This window comes from Rhipicephalus sanguineus, chromosome 2 (genome assembly GCF_013339695.2).
Source record: "Rhipicephalus sanguineus isolate Rsan-2018 chromosome 2, BIME_Rsan_1.4, whole genome shotgun sequence".
Lineage (NCBI taxonomy): Eukaryota > Metazoa > Arthropoda > Arachnida > Ixodida > Ixodidae > Rhipicephalus > Rhipicephalus sanguineus.
The window spans coordinates 57,400,235-57,417,951 of record NC_051177.1 but is presented as its reverse complement, the minus strand read 5'-3'; the positions used below and the strand labels follow the sequence as shown (position 1 = coordinate 57,417,951).

At 44.6% G+C, this 17,717-nt stretch overlaps 1 protein-coding gene across 2 annotated transcripts in view; it reads right to left on the bottom strand.

Moving 5' to 3' along the window:
* LOC119383013 (neurobeachin) overlaps positions 1-17,717 on the bottom strand; it is a 292,413-nt gene that overhangs the window by 149,866 nt on the left and 124,830 nt on the right. For both annotated transcript variants that reach the window (XM_037650973.2, XM_037650975.2), the window contains exons 24-37: positions 15,856-17,483; positions 14,302-14,455; positions 12,955-13,135; positions 12,669-12,817; positions 12,052-12,156; positions 11,298-11,586; positions 10,317-10,444; positions 9,781-9,924; positions 8,089-8,305; positions 7,208-7,334; positions 6,040-6,148; positions 5,188-5,503; positions 4,479-4,625; positions 1,897-2,033 (exon numbers count right to left, since the gene is read on the bottom strand). In XM_037650973.2, coding sequence (XP_037506901.1) covers positions 1,897-2,033; positions 4,479-4,625; positions 5,188-5,503; positions 6,040-6,148; positions 7,208-7,334; positions 8,089-8,305; positions 9,781-9,924; positions 10,317-10,444; positions 11,298-11,586; positions 12,052-12,156; positions 12,669-12,817; positions 12,955-13,135; positions 14,302-14,455; positions 15,856-17,483 — 3,831 coding nt within the window. The remainder of the gene's footprint in view (positions 1-1,896; positions 2,034-4,478; positions 4,626-5,187; positions 5,504-6,039; positions 6,149-7,207; positions 7,335-8,088; positions 8,306-9,780; positions 9,925-10,316; positions 10,445-11,297; positions 11,587-12,051; positions 12,157-12,668; positions 12,818-12,954; positions 13,136-14,301; positions 14,456-15,855; positions 17,484-17,717) is intronic.

Below are 17,717 nucleotides of genomic sequence, written 5' to 3'. Positions count from 1 at the left end.
GGTAACCAATCGAGTAATCTCTCAAACTTTTTCTTTTCTTTTTGCCCCCATAAGATGGAAGGGTTTATGTAAAATATTAATCCAGAGTATAAAGTTGGATGAACACATAACTGTATAGTTACCATGGCACCCCGTGGCTGCCACAGTAACTATGCCGCATGTTTTCTTACCTTGTTGAAGAAGTGTTGCAGGGCCCCCTTAATGACCAATGGTTATCTTGGCTTTACATGAACTGCCCATGCCCATTTATTGTTCTTGATTTCGACTACGACGTCATTAACTGAGGTTTGATCCCTGACACACTCTGCCCCCTGCTCTCACACTGACCTTCCACACAGCTCGCTAAAATGAAAAGCATGTGCTGAAGCCCACATTGCACCACTTGTTTATACGACAGCAGCAAGCAGATGGGCTACCTTGGCTCAAACAAGACAGGTTTACACATGTGATGGAAGGTGAAATTGGTATGACAATGCGAACTGTTGTAATATAAATATCTAATATGTACACGACATGTGCAAGTGGGATGCACGTGCCGAGTGTGTTTCGCATTATCATTGATAATCCGTGTAATGCTTAATTAGTGTGTGTATTCCCGCCACTTAAAATGGCAAAATCGGAAATGCGAAGTCTCACGGTGTCTGCCTCACAGGAAGAGATTCTTACCATGGGAAGAAAAAAACATAATCTTGCTGAGACCACTGTTTGGAGATCACTTTCTTCCCAACTGCTGCCTACCCTGAGCACAAAACAATGAGCTTAAACCGTATTACGCAGTTCAATGTATGGAAGCCCCAATAAAATGAGACAGTTGCTGCCCTGATACCATAGCTGATACTTCACAAGATAAAAATAGATTTAAAAGAACAAGAAAAGCTGCACACATAGTATTTGTGCATATTATAGCAAAGAGGAACGTTAGTGCGTCAAGATCTCAAAGGCTTGGCTCGGGGAATGCTACTCATGCTCGGAGTCCGTGCCCTGCTCTGATGATTGGCTATCATTTAGAGTGCTATAAGTGTGATATGCCTAATTTTTGTTGCGCTGACACTTTAGTACACAAACTTTCGTTTCACTTAAGCCTACTGCCTCTACTGTATGAAACTTCTCAGTCTTGCACACAATGACCTTCCGAGGATGCGTTTTCTACCTACTCGGTCTAAAACATAAAACAAATTGCCAGGCTAACACAAGTTAGCCATGCCTTTCCTCAACCCATGAAATAGTTAAGTCAACACTTTCAGCTAATATGCAACAGTAACTTCTGTTACTTGAATACCCAACATAGAAAGTTCACCATCGATTACAATACTCTCCAATGTTAAACTTGAGCACACCTATATGCGTTTTCATTTTGTGATACATTGGCTGGCACAGACAAACTGTCTTGAACGGCATACTGCAAATGGAGCGATGTGAGGCGCGACTCCCTCGCTAATTTGGAGATCGCGAGAGCCAGCGCGTCGGCGCGATTCACAGCCACCGCCGCCAACAGACCTCGCAGGTGACGCTCGCTACTCTGGGGCCATCTCGTAGACTCCCACAGCACCCTGGTTTCCTCTTCACCCTTCGGCTGCCCTCTCTGCACTTGTAGTCTAGTGCAGGGGTGCTATCGCGGAAAGATGCCTTATGCCATATGCTATGCTATTCTTATCATCCACCACTCGTGGCTGGCTGATCGCTTTGATAACGGGGACGGACCGCTGTTCAGACTACTGGGCAAGCGCGAAAAGCCTGAAAGGCATTGGAATCGGAAATAGCATCGTTCCGCAATTGCACCCCAGCATTCTGTTTTGTCGAGGCATGTCGACGATCCACGCAGGAACCGGCACCTACGAGCTGTGCTCTAAAACCACAGAGAACAAGCAAGAAAGCCATGCAGTTGTGTTTCCCTACCTCGGGGTCGTTCTTCTTGAACTCTATGTCGTCCTCGTCCACCTCGAAGAAGAGTTCAGATTGGGTGATGGAGAGCATGCCCGGAGCAATGATTCCTGGAGCTATCAGTCGACATCTCGTGCTAAGACTTACGGACCCTGCACAGAAAGGCAAATGATTGCATGCTTTGCTACAGCAAAAAAGTGAGGAAAAGCCTTTTTAAAACAAACTGTCGACTCTCTATGACTACCATCCTCAAGCCTACAACCTTCATGTCCCTCCCCCCACCCCAAAATAAAAGAAGCTCAACACCCCTCCTCCCCAACCCCCTCCCCAACCCTCTCCCTCCTCACCACCTCGATCGTTTAGAGGGACACTAAAGGCAAATAACAATTTATGTCAGAGTGAAAGGAGAATGTTTGAAAATGCCTAAAACATCAGTATTATCAACAGCAGGACACGATATGCGCCACCAGTGGGACATTTTGGAATGAGCCCAATGGCGTCAAGAGTCCAGAGTACACTAGCACTGAAACTACTTACAATAAAAAAATAACATTCCATACATTACAAGACATAATAAAATGCTGCTTGTGCATTTCTGTTTCATTTATGGAAAAAAGAACTTGGCTTTACCAATGAGAACAGCGCGGGTAGGTGGGCTCCTCTCTCTTCACATGGTCGCATCTCAGTAGTAGTTTCGTTATCGTGTGCTGTTGCGCGTGCTTTTCACACTCATGAAAGTCACTCGAATGGAAAGTTCGACAAAATTCCGCGTCCCTGTTATGTTTCCGGATGCCTAAATGGTGTGCGCCACTTGAGCAACAGCAACTGCAGCAAAGAAATCCACGTGACTTTCCAATGGGTACCACAAATAAACCCACGCCAAAGTGGCTAGGTGCCGTGCCTCTGTGACGGTGTGCTAAACAACCAAGGAATCTGCGTGTATGCTCGCTGCACTTTTGTGCAGTGGATTACGAGATCGACCGAAACTTAGGCAAGGCTTGTAATGTGCCCTTCAGAGCAGAAACCGCAGCGTCGGCTGCTGGGCAGTAAAGGCGGGCAACATTGGGCAAGGCAAATGCTATGTCAGGAGGCCTTTTTAGGCGGGCGATTTGAAGTGCGCTAACGCTGTGTGGAGCACTAAAACGCTATTTTCTTTCAAAATAAGCATTCCTTGGCACGAAACAAGCACTACGAGGTTTCTGGAACGTTATTTCAGCAATCAACATTGACTTCACATTTGCTTTTAGTGTCCCTTTAAGAGTTGCACCTCACCAACCCCATTGCTACTCCCCTAAATAAGGAACCAAGTTGGATGCGAAACATCTGGAAAATACCCCACGCCTTTTCTTTTGCTCGGAGCCATTCAAAAGTCTTAACTCTAGTTCAAATACAATGCAACAGTGTCAAACACACTTTCACCTTTCGCATTTTTCCCAGAGGAATTGTATTTAATTTAAAGGTTATATTTAACAAGATGTTGAGCTCATCAAAAGCAATCCCGCACATCCTTTCGCAGTTTAGCTGCACGCTCTTTCAGTGACAGATCCCTGTATACCTGGGTGTCACTTTAACTGCGACATTGGACTGGACATCGCACATTGACAAGACATGTGCCAAAGCATGTCGCTTATTGCGCTTTTTTCAAAGAAATTTTAAGTATGCGCCCAAAGCGTTAAAGGAAACGTTGTATCTGACTAATATTAGGCCCGTGTTGGAATACGCATGCGCAGCGTGGGACCCTTTCACAAATGTTCTTGAAGGTAAGTTAGAACACGTTCAGAAAAGAGCTGCAAGATTCATCACGGGTAACTATGATTACAAAATTCGAAGTTCACAAATAAGAGAAGAACTAGGATGGAAATTACTTTCCACGCGTAGAAAGATAGTCAGGCTAAAGCTTTTGTACAACATTTACAGTGGTAACACGGGGATCGATAGAAACATATATATAAAAGAGCCTCATTATCATTCTAAGAGACGTGACAATTCAAGAAAAATAAGGCCCTACCAATGTCGTATCAAGGTTTTTTAAGTTTTCATTCTTTCCTCGAATTGAAGAATGGAATCTGCTTCCCGATAATATAGTATGTGCACCAAACGTTTCTTCTGCCATAGAGAACTTCTTGTGAATCAATTTAAATATTACATGAAACGTCAGTAAAATGGACTGTCTTAAGCTCGGTAATACTGTGTTGTCTCGTTTACCACAATGTCTGTATATGCTAGCGTGTATTTTTGATGTTGCTTTGTGCTATTGTTATGTATGTAATAATCCACTACGATAATGCCCAACTAGGGTGCAGTAGGTATATGCAATAAATAATAAATGACAAATCCATGGAAAATAATGAAAAATCTAACGATCACAAAAGACCAGTATGTGTTCTCCTTCCCTTTGTTCAACATGTATCCTCCTCGCTAGAGAGTATTCCCTTTTGCGAGGAGAATACTTATTGAAGCAAGAATGAACAAGCACTTGCCAAGATAAGGATTTTATTTAGGTGAGTAGTATCTGCTTCCTCCTGCTTAAGAAAATACCCATAGAGCTAATCATTAAAGGCTATGTGCTGTAAAGCCTCTCCTCGGCAGTTCAGTACCTGCGAGTTCGGAGTCGAGATCTTTGTCATCCCAGAAGTCGCTGTCATCCAAGAGGTCAGTGCTCTGCAGCTGGTGTTGCCGTCGAGTCATGGCCAGCTGACGGTGGAGCTCTTCACGGGCTTGCAAGATTGCATCCTCGGGAGCACCTGAATATAATGTACATTCATACGCCCGTCAATATATTCGATAGTTGCAGGTGACAATAACCTCAACAGCAACTAACTGCCAATAAGATCTGTCAACGATCCACCCCCAACAAGAGCAACTGCCAACAGGCAATTATCAACATAATCAACAGCCAACCAAAGCAGCCTGTACCGTTAAGCGTTACATAATCAAATAAGAGGAGTAAAATGACCAACAACATGAAGTACATAACATAAAAAATTTATTCAATTGTCTAGAATGTTCGTTACAATAAGTAATACTCCTGCTTAGATTCTGGAAGTACAGTACATTTGAATTGAAACGTGGCGTCTTTTAGTTTTAGTATAACAACTGCTATGAGCAATTGCTAATAGCACTGCTCATAACAAATATGTGAATTACTTAGCCCTTAATTTTTCGCATTTCAATCCGTGAGTACTGTACACTGCATCTAACACAATGCTAGAATCAGAATAAAATGTGTCAGGACTGTATTAGCAAGTTTCTACTGCATGTCTGCATGGCCATGACCACAACTGCAAAGCTTCGATTTACGCTTACCATGCTCGATGGCTGCCTTGAGAGTTCCCTCAGGATGGCACGAGCCATGAGGGTTTCGCACAAGCCGCTTTCGGCGCCGCGCGTCATCTTCCCAGGCATCCAGTCGGAGAAACTCCGCTTGGCCATTCTCTATGGTTCGGTGCGAGCTCCCTTTGGAGTTCTGACCCCAAGCTCCGTGCCGGTTGGTCAGAATGTTCAGCACCTTCTCGAGTGCCCGTGCTGCCACCAGGGAATCGCGACGCCGTGCTGCCGTAATCAGATGGTCGCACATCATCTCCTCCTCCTTGCGGTCCACAGCAGTCTGGGCACACAACGACTGCGAGAAGCACACACCGTGATGCACATACAACGACTGACTAAACGTGGCAATTTCAACTTCCCCCTGGAATGCAATGCCACAAGCATGGAACATCGGGGCATTAAATTACAACTGAAATTGGGTACTAAGAGAAATTTTCAATGAAAACCCACCTAACGAGGAAGGGGGAATGGGCGATCACCACACTGACCGCCAGGGCCATGAGTGGCACCGGCTAACACTCCCAAAGTTACACTTTCAAAAATAACCACGAAACTGTACAGGGCCATAGTGCAACAGGTAGTGCGTCGCAAGTGTAATGAGAACTGTGTAGGTTCGGTCCCCAATGGCAACAAGTTGTTTTTTCCACCCGTTCTCCTTATCGCGTCGTTACTAGACATCAATTGTCAACTACAAACAGCGACCCCTACGCTTTCCTTGGCTTCATTATTTGCTGGCTTGCGTGATATGGTTACACCTATCAAAAGCAGGCCCCTTGATAGATTTCGTTTTTTTTTGTTTAAAATAACAATACATTACACAGCGAAAAGTACCTCAAACTCAGCGTGCTTGAGAACGTCGTCCGCTCGCATGCGGTTGAGGATGAACTCCGCCTCGTTGGCCACCCTGACAATGTGGTCTTTCATGGCGTGGGAAAGCAGCCTGAGAACATTTGAAACAGAACGACAGCATAAGTTGGTGAAAACAGGTGTTGCGAATAACTTACAATGGTAATGGTGAAAGAGAAGCTAGTAACTATTGCACAGTTATAATGAATGATGAAAATGAGAGAAAAAAAAGTTCAATGATCTAAAGGATGTCTTATAACTGCTTGGCAAGCTTTCTTTAAAAACAGAAGCAGTCACAATCCTTTCTCTTGTGCTTCCTAAGTGTACTTTGGCATGCGTATGCATTTTTACACACTATCAACCAATAAAACAAGTTGAGGCTATCCCCACAAAATTAGCATTCCACACAAATGGCAACAGAATCAACGTCATAGTGGGAGAAAATCTTTTTCCTTTCTTCCCAGCCGGCAAAGTTGCGGAGTACTGGTGCAGAGAACCCAATTTACGGTCTCATTCAGCAATGCTTATATCTATATAGCATGGATATATAGCATGTGGTGTCCTGACTTCCTTCTTGTGTCCGTGTTTGCACGCCCTGTCTTTTTACAATGAATACTTACCAACTAGCTCAGCTCTCTGTTATTCTATGGATATTATTTCCATTCATTACAACTGTACATTTTTGGAGTATATTTTTGCTGTAGCCTGAATGGCATTTGCTGTATACAAGAAGAGAAATGGGTGCGATAGAACTGGTCATAACAATACTATCACAGTTTAGAATTACTGATGTGAAAGCTAGCTGGTTTCTAAAACGTGAAAAAATGTGGCAGTTACAATTGCGCGAATTAAGAAAAATATAGCTGCAAAGGCAAGCAAGAACTGCTCATTTCTAGCACAACTTTTAGCTGAAAAAGGCAACATGTAGGAACAAGCCAGAAGTCACCAGTTTCAATTGCTGAGATATGTCCGAGCAGCCACAACACGTTAAGAGTGCTAGACGCACTGAATCTCGACGCACCGTAATATCGCCCAAAAGGGCAGTTATGTTTCTTGGCATGTCGTTGTCTTAAACAGCAAGAAAAAATAATGAAGAGAAACACGACATGAAAATGAATGCAAACGAAGAAAGGCGCACAACATCTGTACTGACCTTCCTTCGTTGATGAGCTCGATAAAGGCAAGGCCAGCATGCTTCTGCAGTGAGTTCTGCCACTCTTGAGAGCACAGCAGCATCACTAGCTCCACCACTGAGGTGCTGTTCTTGAACGTGCTGAGCCCTGTTATCAGGGAAGACATCAGAACCCAATTATTTCTGCCACAACATGCATGACACACACATAGCTGCATCATCAGAGACGAGTAAAACGCTATAAGAGCCCCCAATAGCACGTCTCTTTCAAGCAATAGTAACTCGAAGGGTCCTACTTTGCACCACTATGCAGTATTTAGTCATGAAAGATGATACTAGTCATTAACGAAGCACACAAGCAAAAACGGTGCCAATTTTTGATGAAGTAGCCAAAATGGGAAACAAAATATTCTATTCTAGTTAGCCTTACCATGTTTATAATTTAATCACCCGTTTTTGCTATCAGAATTTACCAACCTTGGAGTTGTAGTGTGGAATGAATTTACGTGTCTACGATGCCATGCAGGAAAAAGCAGTCCAACAAGAAAACTTGTAGCAATTTAAGAAAATTTATAGTCTGTCCACGAATGTACATGATTTAGTTATTCGTTCAAGAACGCTTAGGTGAGGCAGCAAACATTTTAAATTATTCTTCTTTGGGAGCTTTTCCAATGCCAACTCAGCGGCAGTTAGACACTGAAGTAGGGCACCGAGTCGGGCTAGTTGGTTGACATTCATCGCAAAGGCTTTTTAACTGCGCTAACAAACAAGGACAAAAGAAAAGGGAAGAAGACTGGACTGCATCCTCCAGTATTCTCCCCTCTTCTTTATGCAGTTACAAAAGCTTTTATTATGAATGCCAGCAACAGTTGTCCACATGTTAAAACATATGCTACGCTCACCTTTGCCTTCGACAAGCAGGTCCTGGCCATGCGAGCCGACGAGCGTGCGTGACAGGAAGGGCGCGAAGTCCACCATGATCTCGCGAAGCAGCGGGCACACGCTGCCGAGCGCGCCCTCCAGTTTCTGCGTCAGGCTCGCCTCACGTGCGCTCGGTGCCAGTCCACTTTCATCGCCTATTTTGCCGGTAGCCACTGGCGTCATCCCGCTCTCAGGCACCTTCACGTAAGAGGCGGAAGAGTCAAAGATGGCCACCTAACCCGTACTCACAAGAAGAAGCACGCATGACAGATTTCCTTTTGTATAACCATAACATTAGCTATTTAGAACACTTTGTACGCATTTGAGTACACAACTTGTTTTTGTTAGTTGTGTCGACTAGCGGAAAAGAAAGAGCAAGATACAGTGAGCTTTGGGTGAATTGATCCTCCTGTGTAACCATAATCAATGTGTCTTCATTTAACTTCATTTTGCTGTGTATTGCTACGTATGATCAATGATCACTGCTGAAGGCACTAGTACCATGATCCAGTAGTCGTTCGACGGTTCGCTTGCTGTGAGCCACGTCAAAAGTATAATTTTTGTTTGCTTAAAATGAATATACCCGAAATCAAAATTGCACAGTATTTCTAGCCTAAGATGTGACTCTAATTATGCAAAAACAGAACTTGAATGACTGCAGCATAAATATATTTTTAATTGCAACTTAATTAAGATTAATTACCAAAAAATGCACAAATCAATTTATCATGAGGTTATTTTTTGTTGAAATAGAATATCGAGTGCCTTTGAATGATGTGTAAATCTGATGCATTTACAGACAGTTCTTCATAAGTTGCCCCTAAAAGAGTTAAATGAATTTCTTTCATAGGCAATGTCCAATCATCGCACTCTCAGAGAAATGTAAGTTATGGCACACAGCGTCGACAGGAGGGGGAAAAAATGCAAGTACACTGCTACGTACAAAAGCATGAGTTGCTAGTGGAAGTTTGTAAGCAGTATGCAAGCATTCCATGATTATGAAGCTCTATATAACTTAATACAATGCGAAGACATTCTGCATATGCAAGAGGTTTTCATGGCCTACGAGATATCAGCCCACTGTACATGAGATTAAGTGCAAAACAAAAGTAGAGTTTACTCTACTTCCTTCAACTTATAGCCAGCTCTCATGATTCCTGCTGGCTCTTTACATATCATGAGCAACAATATGCAAAGGCAGGTGTCAGACATGATCGGTGACAGAATTTTCTGTGTGTTCTCACAGTCCATACCTATTGCCTTCTTTTGCTTATCGGGCGAATTTGGACATCTACCATCCTCATCTGATTCCGTCCCATTGTATCTTTCTGATAAGTATAACTTCTGCCTCACATTTCTCTGCCTTGATATGCTCGCATACCTTGGGAGTGCATGGGCTTCTTGCAGACTCAAAACACTTCCTTTAGATTGCAACAAACACAAGAATAACTCCCTAGTCACTCTCTTCACATTTGCAACTTACAAACCCATGTTCTCAAGAACAAACCAGCGGAATAACACTCCATGTGCTCCTAAAACATTGTATGGTACAGACAGACTCCAGTCCAAGCTCTTCTGATGTATCCCAACTGAAGACAAAAAGTGCTGACTTGCCCCTCTTGTGAAATAATGCTTTTGAAAAACTGGCATAAACTACTACTCTGGAAACACACCTTGTTGAGGCCATTGAGTGCTGGCTCCTGGGGCACGAGAATGGTAGCCTGGTAGTTGTCCAGAGGTTCCCCCGATCCATTCACCGCTTCGTGGTGGTGGTAGGTGGGGGCTACTACTGGGTGGGCAGGGTTTGGCACTGGAGACTGTGTCACGTGGAGGAACGGTCCAAGTTACCACTTAAGAGTGAAGCTGTCTTTTTCAAGATACACAACAATGATATGAACAAAACTGCACCCTTTCAGGGGCATTTCAGAGTAAAGGAAAAACTAGAGTTTGCAAAACATCTGAGCGCAAGATTACTTCGACGTAAATGCAGTTTGCGACCGGCCGTGAGCATAGTGGTCTTCTTAATATGGCAGCCATTATCAGGAATGACAGGTGCCTAGGCAGCAGTAAGAACTGCCCACCAAAGGAATGTTCTTAAGTTTAATGTTACATAAATAATTTAAACTTTATGCCACACTGCTCCGTGAAACATTCCCGCACTTCACGCAAAAAAAGAAGTGACACTTTTCAAAAGAGCACTTGAACTCACTGTGGAAATAATGGCAGCAGAGGAGTGAATGTTGGCCAGGATACTGGAGTCCATCTCTTCGACCACGATCACCTCATCCCGCTCCCCATCTTGGCCATCTGACCATAGCACGGACGCCTTCTCATTGGCTGCGTGATAATGGATAAAGGACAGCGGCAGTTTTAAATATGGTTTTCATTTGATGCTTAGCCAGAATATGCCCTGCCTTCCATAGAAGTTTAGAGATAATAAGCACCTGAAGCTGTGCTCTAAAGAACATCAGACACCAGTAAAAGTACAATGCCACACACGCTTAGAAACCAAGATATCTTAGAAAGCAAGCAGTATTGCTTTCCATTACCAGAGAGTGCCAGTTCCTCATTAGCGACAGATATCTAAGCTTTTGCCAGAGGCACAGCAGAGTTGTGACGTTTAAAGAAATCCAACCAGTAGTAAGCAGAGTTTTTCAATCATATGAGTTGCGAAACTCCCCATGGGCTCCATGTATCAAAATCTGAACATGCCATTGGCTGAAATTGCGGAGGTCTGCCGACTGTGGTGCCATCTGGAGGCAGAAAGACAAGCAATAAATGGCATCTCTGCAAATTCGTATGCACAAGCCCCCAAGCGATGCCACATCGATGAAGTGACTAGTGTGTTTACGCTTGCGGCTTATATTTTGCGGATGATACTGTAACCATAGAGCTTTTTGACCTTCCTTGAAAGAAATTCACCTAATTCTTGCCCTGGAAACTCGTGCATTGACAACAAAGATTGCAGCAGTCGTAGCGATGCAGGGTGTTTTCTGCTGTAGCCCCCAGGTGGCGCGTCGGTTTGCAATCCTCTGTGAATTTGTCCATGGACATGTCAGTGTTTTGGAACAGAGTTTCACAACCGGTATGATTGGAAAACTCTGGTAGTCAGGTCACCGCATCAATGACTCATGGCTAAGGGAGGAAACAGAGTGGCAGGGGTTTTGCAAAGGCATCGAAAGGCAGTCACCTTGCGCCTGAGGCTGAGTGAGGCGCACAGCTGTTGTGCCATCGGAGGGCGGCATGGGTGCTGGATGAGTAACGTTTGAAGAAGATGAAGGGGGTGCCACAGTTGCAGCTCGCTGCTGCTGCTGCTGCTGTGTCTGTGGCTGGGGCTGCTGCGAGCAGCAGGAGGAAGCAGATGAGGAAGAGGAAGAGGACGAAGGGGGCTCCAGGATATCGCGGTACTTGGACACCATCAGCACGGAGATGAAGTAAACCACAGCCAACGCCAGGAACTGCGCCTGTTTGGTCTCATCCTGTCAAATGGAAACAAGAGAGCAGTAATGTGTTTTGGGCTTGTTGGCATGACATCATGAGGCTTATAGCACATGGAAAGGTGCGGACGAAGAAGGACATGACACACACATGAAAAGAGAGCAGCAGTCAGTGGTACATGCTTTTCAACACACTTTTGTGAGGAGGGAGAGGACAGGTGAGTTGTTGCAAAACACAGAATATTGGGTCCCCAAGCTGCCTTGCATGTGGAGGACAAATAGTTGTAAAATTGACACAAACATAGGGGGCTAGTGTTTCATTTTGATCTTGTAATGCGTTGCATGGTATGATAAGGACCGAAGACAACGAAAGACGACACAGGGTGATGCACAGAGGGCTACTGTTCATGCCCAGTACCATAATTCCTTGGGTCCCATACACTGAACCTGTCAAATAATTGAGAGCCACTGCCTCAGTCACAAATGGTATAAGTGGAGGTGACGTACGTCTCTGTAGATGACAGCTCGCAAACGGTTCACATCCATGTCCTGCAGCAGCTTCTCTGGGTCTCGTATGGGGCTGCTTTGACCGCCAAGATTTTCCACAATGTTCTGCAGGAAATGGCAAGAAAGACACGTGACAGAGCTACTGCAAAAGAAATGAAACAGCTTGTGCAATGACCACAAAGCAACAAAATGATGAATTGAAGCTAAGCTGTTAGAAGAATGTTACAGTAAACATAAGCCCACAGTTCTCGCTGTTCAATGAGTTCTTCTTGGTGACATCAAAGTGGGAAAAGACAATACCAGATAGGAAGATGTACTAAACAATGCTTTAAAAAAATAAAAGTGCCTTATACTACAACACTGAAAAGAAAATTCATAGAATTAAAAACGCAACAAGGCTTCTCTGTTCCACAACAAAAAGGGTAATGAAACTTTCAGCATAGACAAGCAAAATATGAGTGCCTGAACTACCCATAAATATTCACATTTCCTTCCAAAAAGTGTCCCTACTCTCTTGCTGGCTTTCATAACAAGCAGAACGGCAAGTGATCTGCCAAATCCCGTCGACAAAAACACCGTGCTATCACATGGCTAGACAGTGAACAGCATAAACAAACCTTAGCTGATGGCTGCACACCACCAATAAGTGCATGAATCGGGTTGGGTCGCAGAGGGTCCCTGGTGGTGGGAGTCTGCGGCGTCACAGGTGTCAAGGGGCAACTCCTCTCCCGACATTCCAGGCAGTTGCGGACGGCTGCCGTGCAAACTGCAAACAGTGCAAATGCAGCAAAACATCACAGTATGATGTGCTAAAGGAGATGGAAAGGTTTATGCGTGATACACTCTCAGATATGCATGTGTATTAGTGCCTGCAAAGTTGTGCGCAGTGAACAAAGAACACACCTAGCCTGAGGCACTGCCTGAGGATGCCTCCGCTGGACATGTTCTTCTCAGCCTCCAGGTCCGAGAAACTCAGGGATGAGGCAAAGACCAGCACGTCGGTCATGTAGACCAGTCTTTGGAGGAATGCGACCGCAACCTCGATAGCCATGCCCTGTGTTGGCTCGATCACATCCAGCTCGTGCTGCATGAGTTAAAAGACGATGCTAAAGGGTCATTGGGGAATGCATGAACTAGGTGCAGCTTAAGTGGAGCTTGAATACGAATACGAGACTGCATCTAAGTGTATTGCATTTTTTTACAAACATCTCTATGAGGTTGTCGCATCACCGATAAAAGAAAACCATACAGATTATTACATGTCCTTATAATTCTGGCAATTTTTATATCTTAAATTAAGAGCTAGAAGATTTTTACCACAGCGCCATTTTGGATAGGCAACACTTTACCTATCTGCACATAATCAGTAGTATTCTATCCCATACAAGGCCCAACAAGAGGGTGTAGTTGATCGAGTACATTTTCAGCGATGTCACAAAGATACTGTGAACTCGGCTAAAGTGCAAGTCCAACTTTTAGTCTAGCTTTTATAACATGGCTTTATTCCGCAGCATTCCATACATTTCACGATGCAATAAGCAAGTTGTATTTTGGATAACTGAACGACTTCAATGACATGACACACCACTAAACACTTGTAAGTAAACTACTTCCTCCCCTGTGAATTTGTTGAGAGAATTTAATACTATACCTGCTGCTCGAAAGCACATCAATGCAATACACTCAATAAACAATAACAACCAATAACAACTCTGATGCAAATACAGTCAAACCTCGATATAAAGAACACGGATATAACGAATTATCGGTTATAACGAAGTAATTAAAGAATAGTCTTGTAATAGCTACAGTGTTACAAATAAACGTTTAAAACGAATTTTCGGATATAACGAAGTTATTTTCGTGGCAGATGTGACTGTTATAATGAGGTTTGAGTGTAGTAACAACAGGAAAAAAAGATAATAATAATAATAATATCTGGGGTTTAACGTCCCAAAACCACAATATGATTATGAGAGACGCCGTAGTGGAGGGCTCCGGAAATTTCGACCACCTGGGGTTCTTTAACGTGCACCTAACTCTAAGTACACGGGCCTCAGACATTTTCGCCTCCATCGAAAATGCAGCCGCCGCGGCCGGGATTCGATCCCGCGACCTTCGGGTCAGCAGTCGAGCGCCATAACCACTAGAAAGAAATGGCGAATGACGTGAAGTCAGTTACAGTTACACTTAGTGTCTGTCTTGTAACGTCTATTTCGATTCTAGACAATGAAGAAAGCCATAGCTTACATTAGGTGAAGTTGCAGATGCTAGAAGAGGCAACAGCCCTCCACAGGCAATGATGATGTTGTCAGCCAGCTGAGAGATCAGGTGCACCGTATTGATGACGAAGATGGCATTTTCACCACTGTTCACAAAGTCTATCACAGTCTTGGTGTTGTGGCTACAAAAGAAAGCGAAGAGACAAACAAACTTATTTTCTTTTTTTCCACCTTTGTGTTTTACCTTTCTGTTTTTGGTTTAGATATGAACTGTACACACTATGAGCACAGTCAGTCATGCAACATTAACACAACACTATCTAGAACTACTAGCACCACTGATCAACCATATCCTTGAACAAAAGGTAGCTGCTAAGTGCGTTATATACTTAGGCATACAATCAAGCCACCTCCATCTTACAAATACAACACGACAGCAGAGGAAATGCAAGGTATGTACATCAAGAACACTACTCCTGAAATTGACTCATGGAGCCGTGAAGATTACGTTGTACCACCATAACCAGGAGCACACTCCCAATTTTTTGCTACTTCTACAGCAATTCTCTTAGTAAATGCTGCAGACCCTACTAATTATTGAAGGTCCAATAAACACAAGTTACTGACACCGCGAAAGCACAAAACAGTTTTGCATAGGCTTCTGAAGCGCCATACGATAGCCTTGCCCAAAATTTCATTCGAATTTGCTCTACTTCCATTGCCTTTCACTCTTTTTTCAATCACAATATGCTTTTATTCCACACACCTTTTGCTAACTCTGTCATTATGCATACTGTAGACTTACTAGACTTGCTGCAGTCATTCTATCATGTATTTCCATGTCAATTATTAGTTTAACCACATGCAGCTAGCAGTAAATGTGCTAAAGATTGAAAGATTGTGTCACTAGGCATCATACGTTGGAAACACATGTGCCTGATATCTAAAGGGTGGATAGGGTTGAACACCAGTATAAGAAAATGCCCAGACTTTATCTCGGCAAGTGTATGCCCTTGCTCCCACATAATTAATTCGGTTGTAGTGGCATTCACTGCTACCCTGCTACCATCCTTGATAATGAACTCACACAAAAACGCCAATGTATAGGCTGGCTCCTTACAGTAGAGCAGACCAGTTTACTCAAGGGCAGATCTTCACACAGATAGACAGGCTTTCAAATGTAAACATTTTCTTTGACATAATCAAACAGTGAAATCGCAGTAAAAGGCATCATTGTATTGTATTGTGTAATCACTATTTCTACCCACATCTGACTACAACACTTATTCAATAGCTACTTGCTACAATGACTCTGCAACTACCATGTTTTATTACTGAGCAAAAGGATGATTGATCTCTGCAACTATGACATTCTATTACAGAGCACAATGTCATTTATTTCATACCTTGGTACCCAAGCACTAGGTAGTGGACTGAACACTTTGACACATGCATGGATTTCCCTGTACCACCTCAACTGATGAAGCACACATCACTACAGCATCCCTCATACATCATGTGTAGTTTCTTTTACTATTTCTTTTTTTGTTCTCACATGAATATTAATCAATATGCTACTGACCTGCGCCATACTTGGATGTCTGTCTCGAGGGAGAAAAGAAGATCAGACAAAAGACGCTGATGGATCGGCGACCAACGAAACTCTGGAATGCGAAATGGCGGGCGCGATGGCCCAGAATTGAACAGCTGCCTCCCACTGGTGGTTGAGCCTGCAGCAGCAATTTCTACAGACTTGGGTCTTGAAGGTGGCACCTTTTCGGCGGCAGAAGCAGCAGCAGCAGAGGACGCGTGTGAAGCACTGCGTGCACGACGAAGAAGTCCAGCATCGTTTGTACAAACTTCGTCGTCGTCATCTTCGCCCGAGCCTTCCGTAGGAGGCGCGTCACTCAGCCCCATCTCGGCCATGTGCTTGCGCTGCCGCTCCACTTGGGCCTCGATGGTGCTGATGCCACTTGCCTCAGCTGTTGCCGTTGTGTCCCCTCCTTCCCCATCAAGAAGGTTTGTCTGCGCCACAGTCCGCTTGGCTTCCATGCGTTCATCACCAATGTCATCCCCACTGACATCGTTGTCCGCTGTACCTGAGACAGTGCAGCAGCTTTCATTGTTGTCATCTTCACCTTTGGTGTCGCTCACCGGGCTGGCGTCGTCTGCACCTCCGGCGTTGGTGTGCATGGGTGATTCATGAGGCGACGGTAACACTTCGGAATCCATGGCTGGCGGTGGCAATGGCACTTCTTCGGTGGGGTTCACAATTGCAGGAAGGTGGCTGCCCAACTGTTCGGAGGCCGCTAGAAACTTTTGTTGCGTCGGAGGAACAGGACTGCTCCCGGCAGATTCCTCGGGGCTGCTCACATATGCACCACCACTGCCACCACTACTCTCAACAGACTTCACAGGAGAGCCAGATGTAGCATCTTCTGACCGGCTGTCGCCCTTAGCCTCCCACTGCTCGGATTCGGCACTCGGTGGCTCGTCAGTGGTATTTGATGGCTCAGCCCCAGCTTGCACTGTTGGATGCTCCAACTTGTCTGTGCTGGCTTCCGACAACACTTCACTGACTTCCCCTTTCGCGACATCTCTCTCGGTGCTGTCCGCACCATCGTCAGGGAGTGCAGAAGTGCCTTCCGAAGTTTCGCTTCCATCACCGCCTTGGGCATCTTCAAAGACATCACACTCAGCCGATGCTTCACCTCCTCCTGCATCATCCTTGTCTGTAGACGCTTCGGCTGTTAATACAGGCTCCTTTTCATTGCTAGATTCCAAGACAGCCTTCGGTTCTGCACAGTCTTCTTTTTCTGTTTCTTCTTCTTTGCAATCTGGAGTAGCAGTAACTTGGACAGTGCCAACTTGATCTCCCGAAGCAGTCAGAGACTCCCTTTCTCCTAAGCGTGGAACCTCGTTGAATGCATCGGGCGGAATTTTTTCAACGTGCTCCGGGGAATTCTCCCGAATGTCCTTGCCACAAGACGTGTCGGTCGGGTGGGGCACGACATCTGGAGATGTTCCGGGCTCTAGTGCGGCGTTATCTTGGGTGGGCGATTCATCTTCCTCTGCAGGGTTGTGCTTCTCTTCGAGGCTGGACTTGCCAGATATCGTCTCTTGGACTGGAATCACATCGGGGCAGACAACGGTCTGATTAGGCTGCAGAACATCCACTGGGCCCTCAGAGATTTCAACAACTGGAACAACCTAGAACACAAACGTACATAGCATCAGAGGCACGACAACGGCAGGAATTGGAAATGAGGTGAAATTGCTTGTTACATCTAAAAATACAGCGCTACTTTAGACACAGACGAGGGAACACACAAGGCTTGTTAATGTAGGCGCGCTTGTCATACAGTAGTACACTTAACAAAAAACATAGTATTGAAGCACCATTCTGAATATGATTCGAGGCGATTGCTGATGCTGCTAATTAAA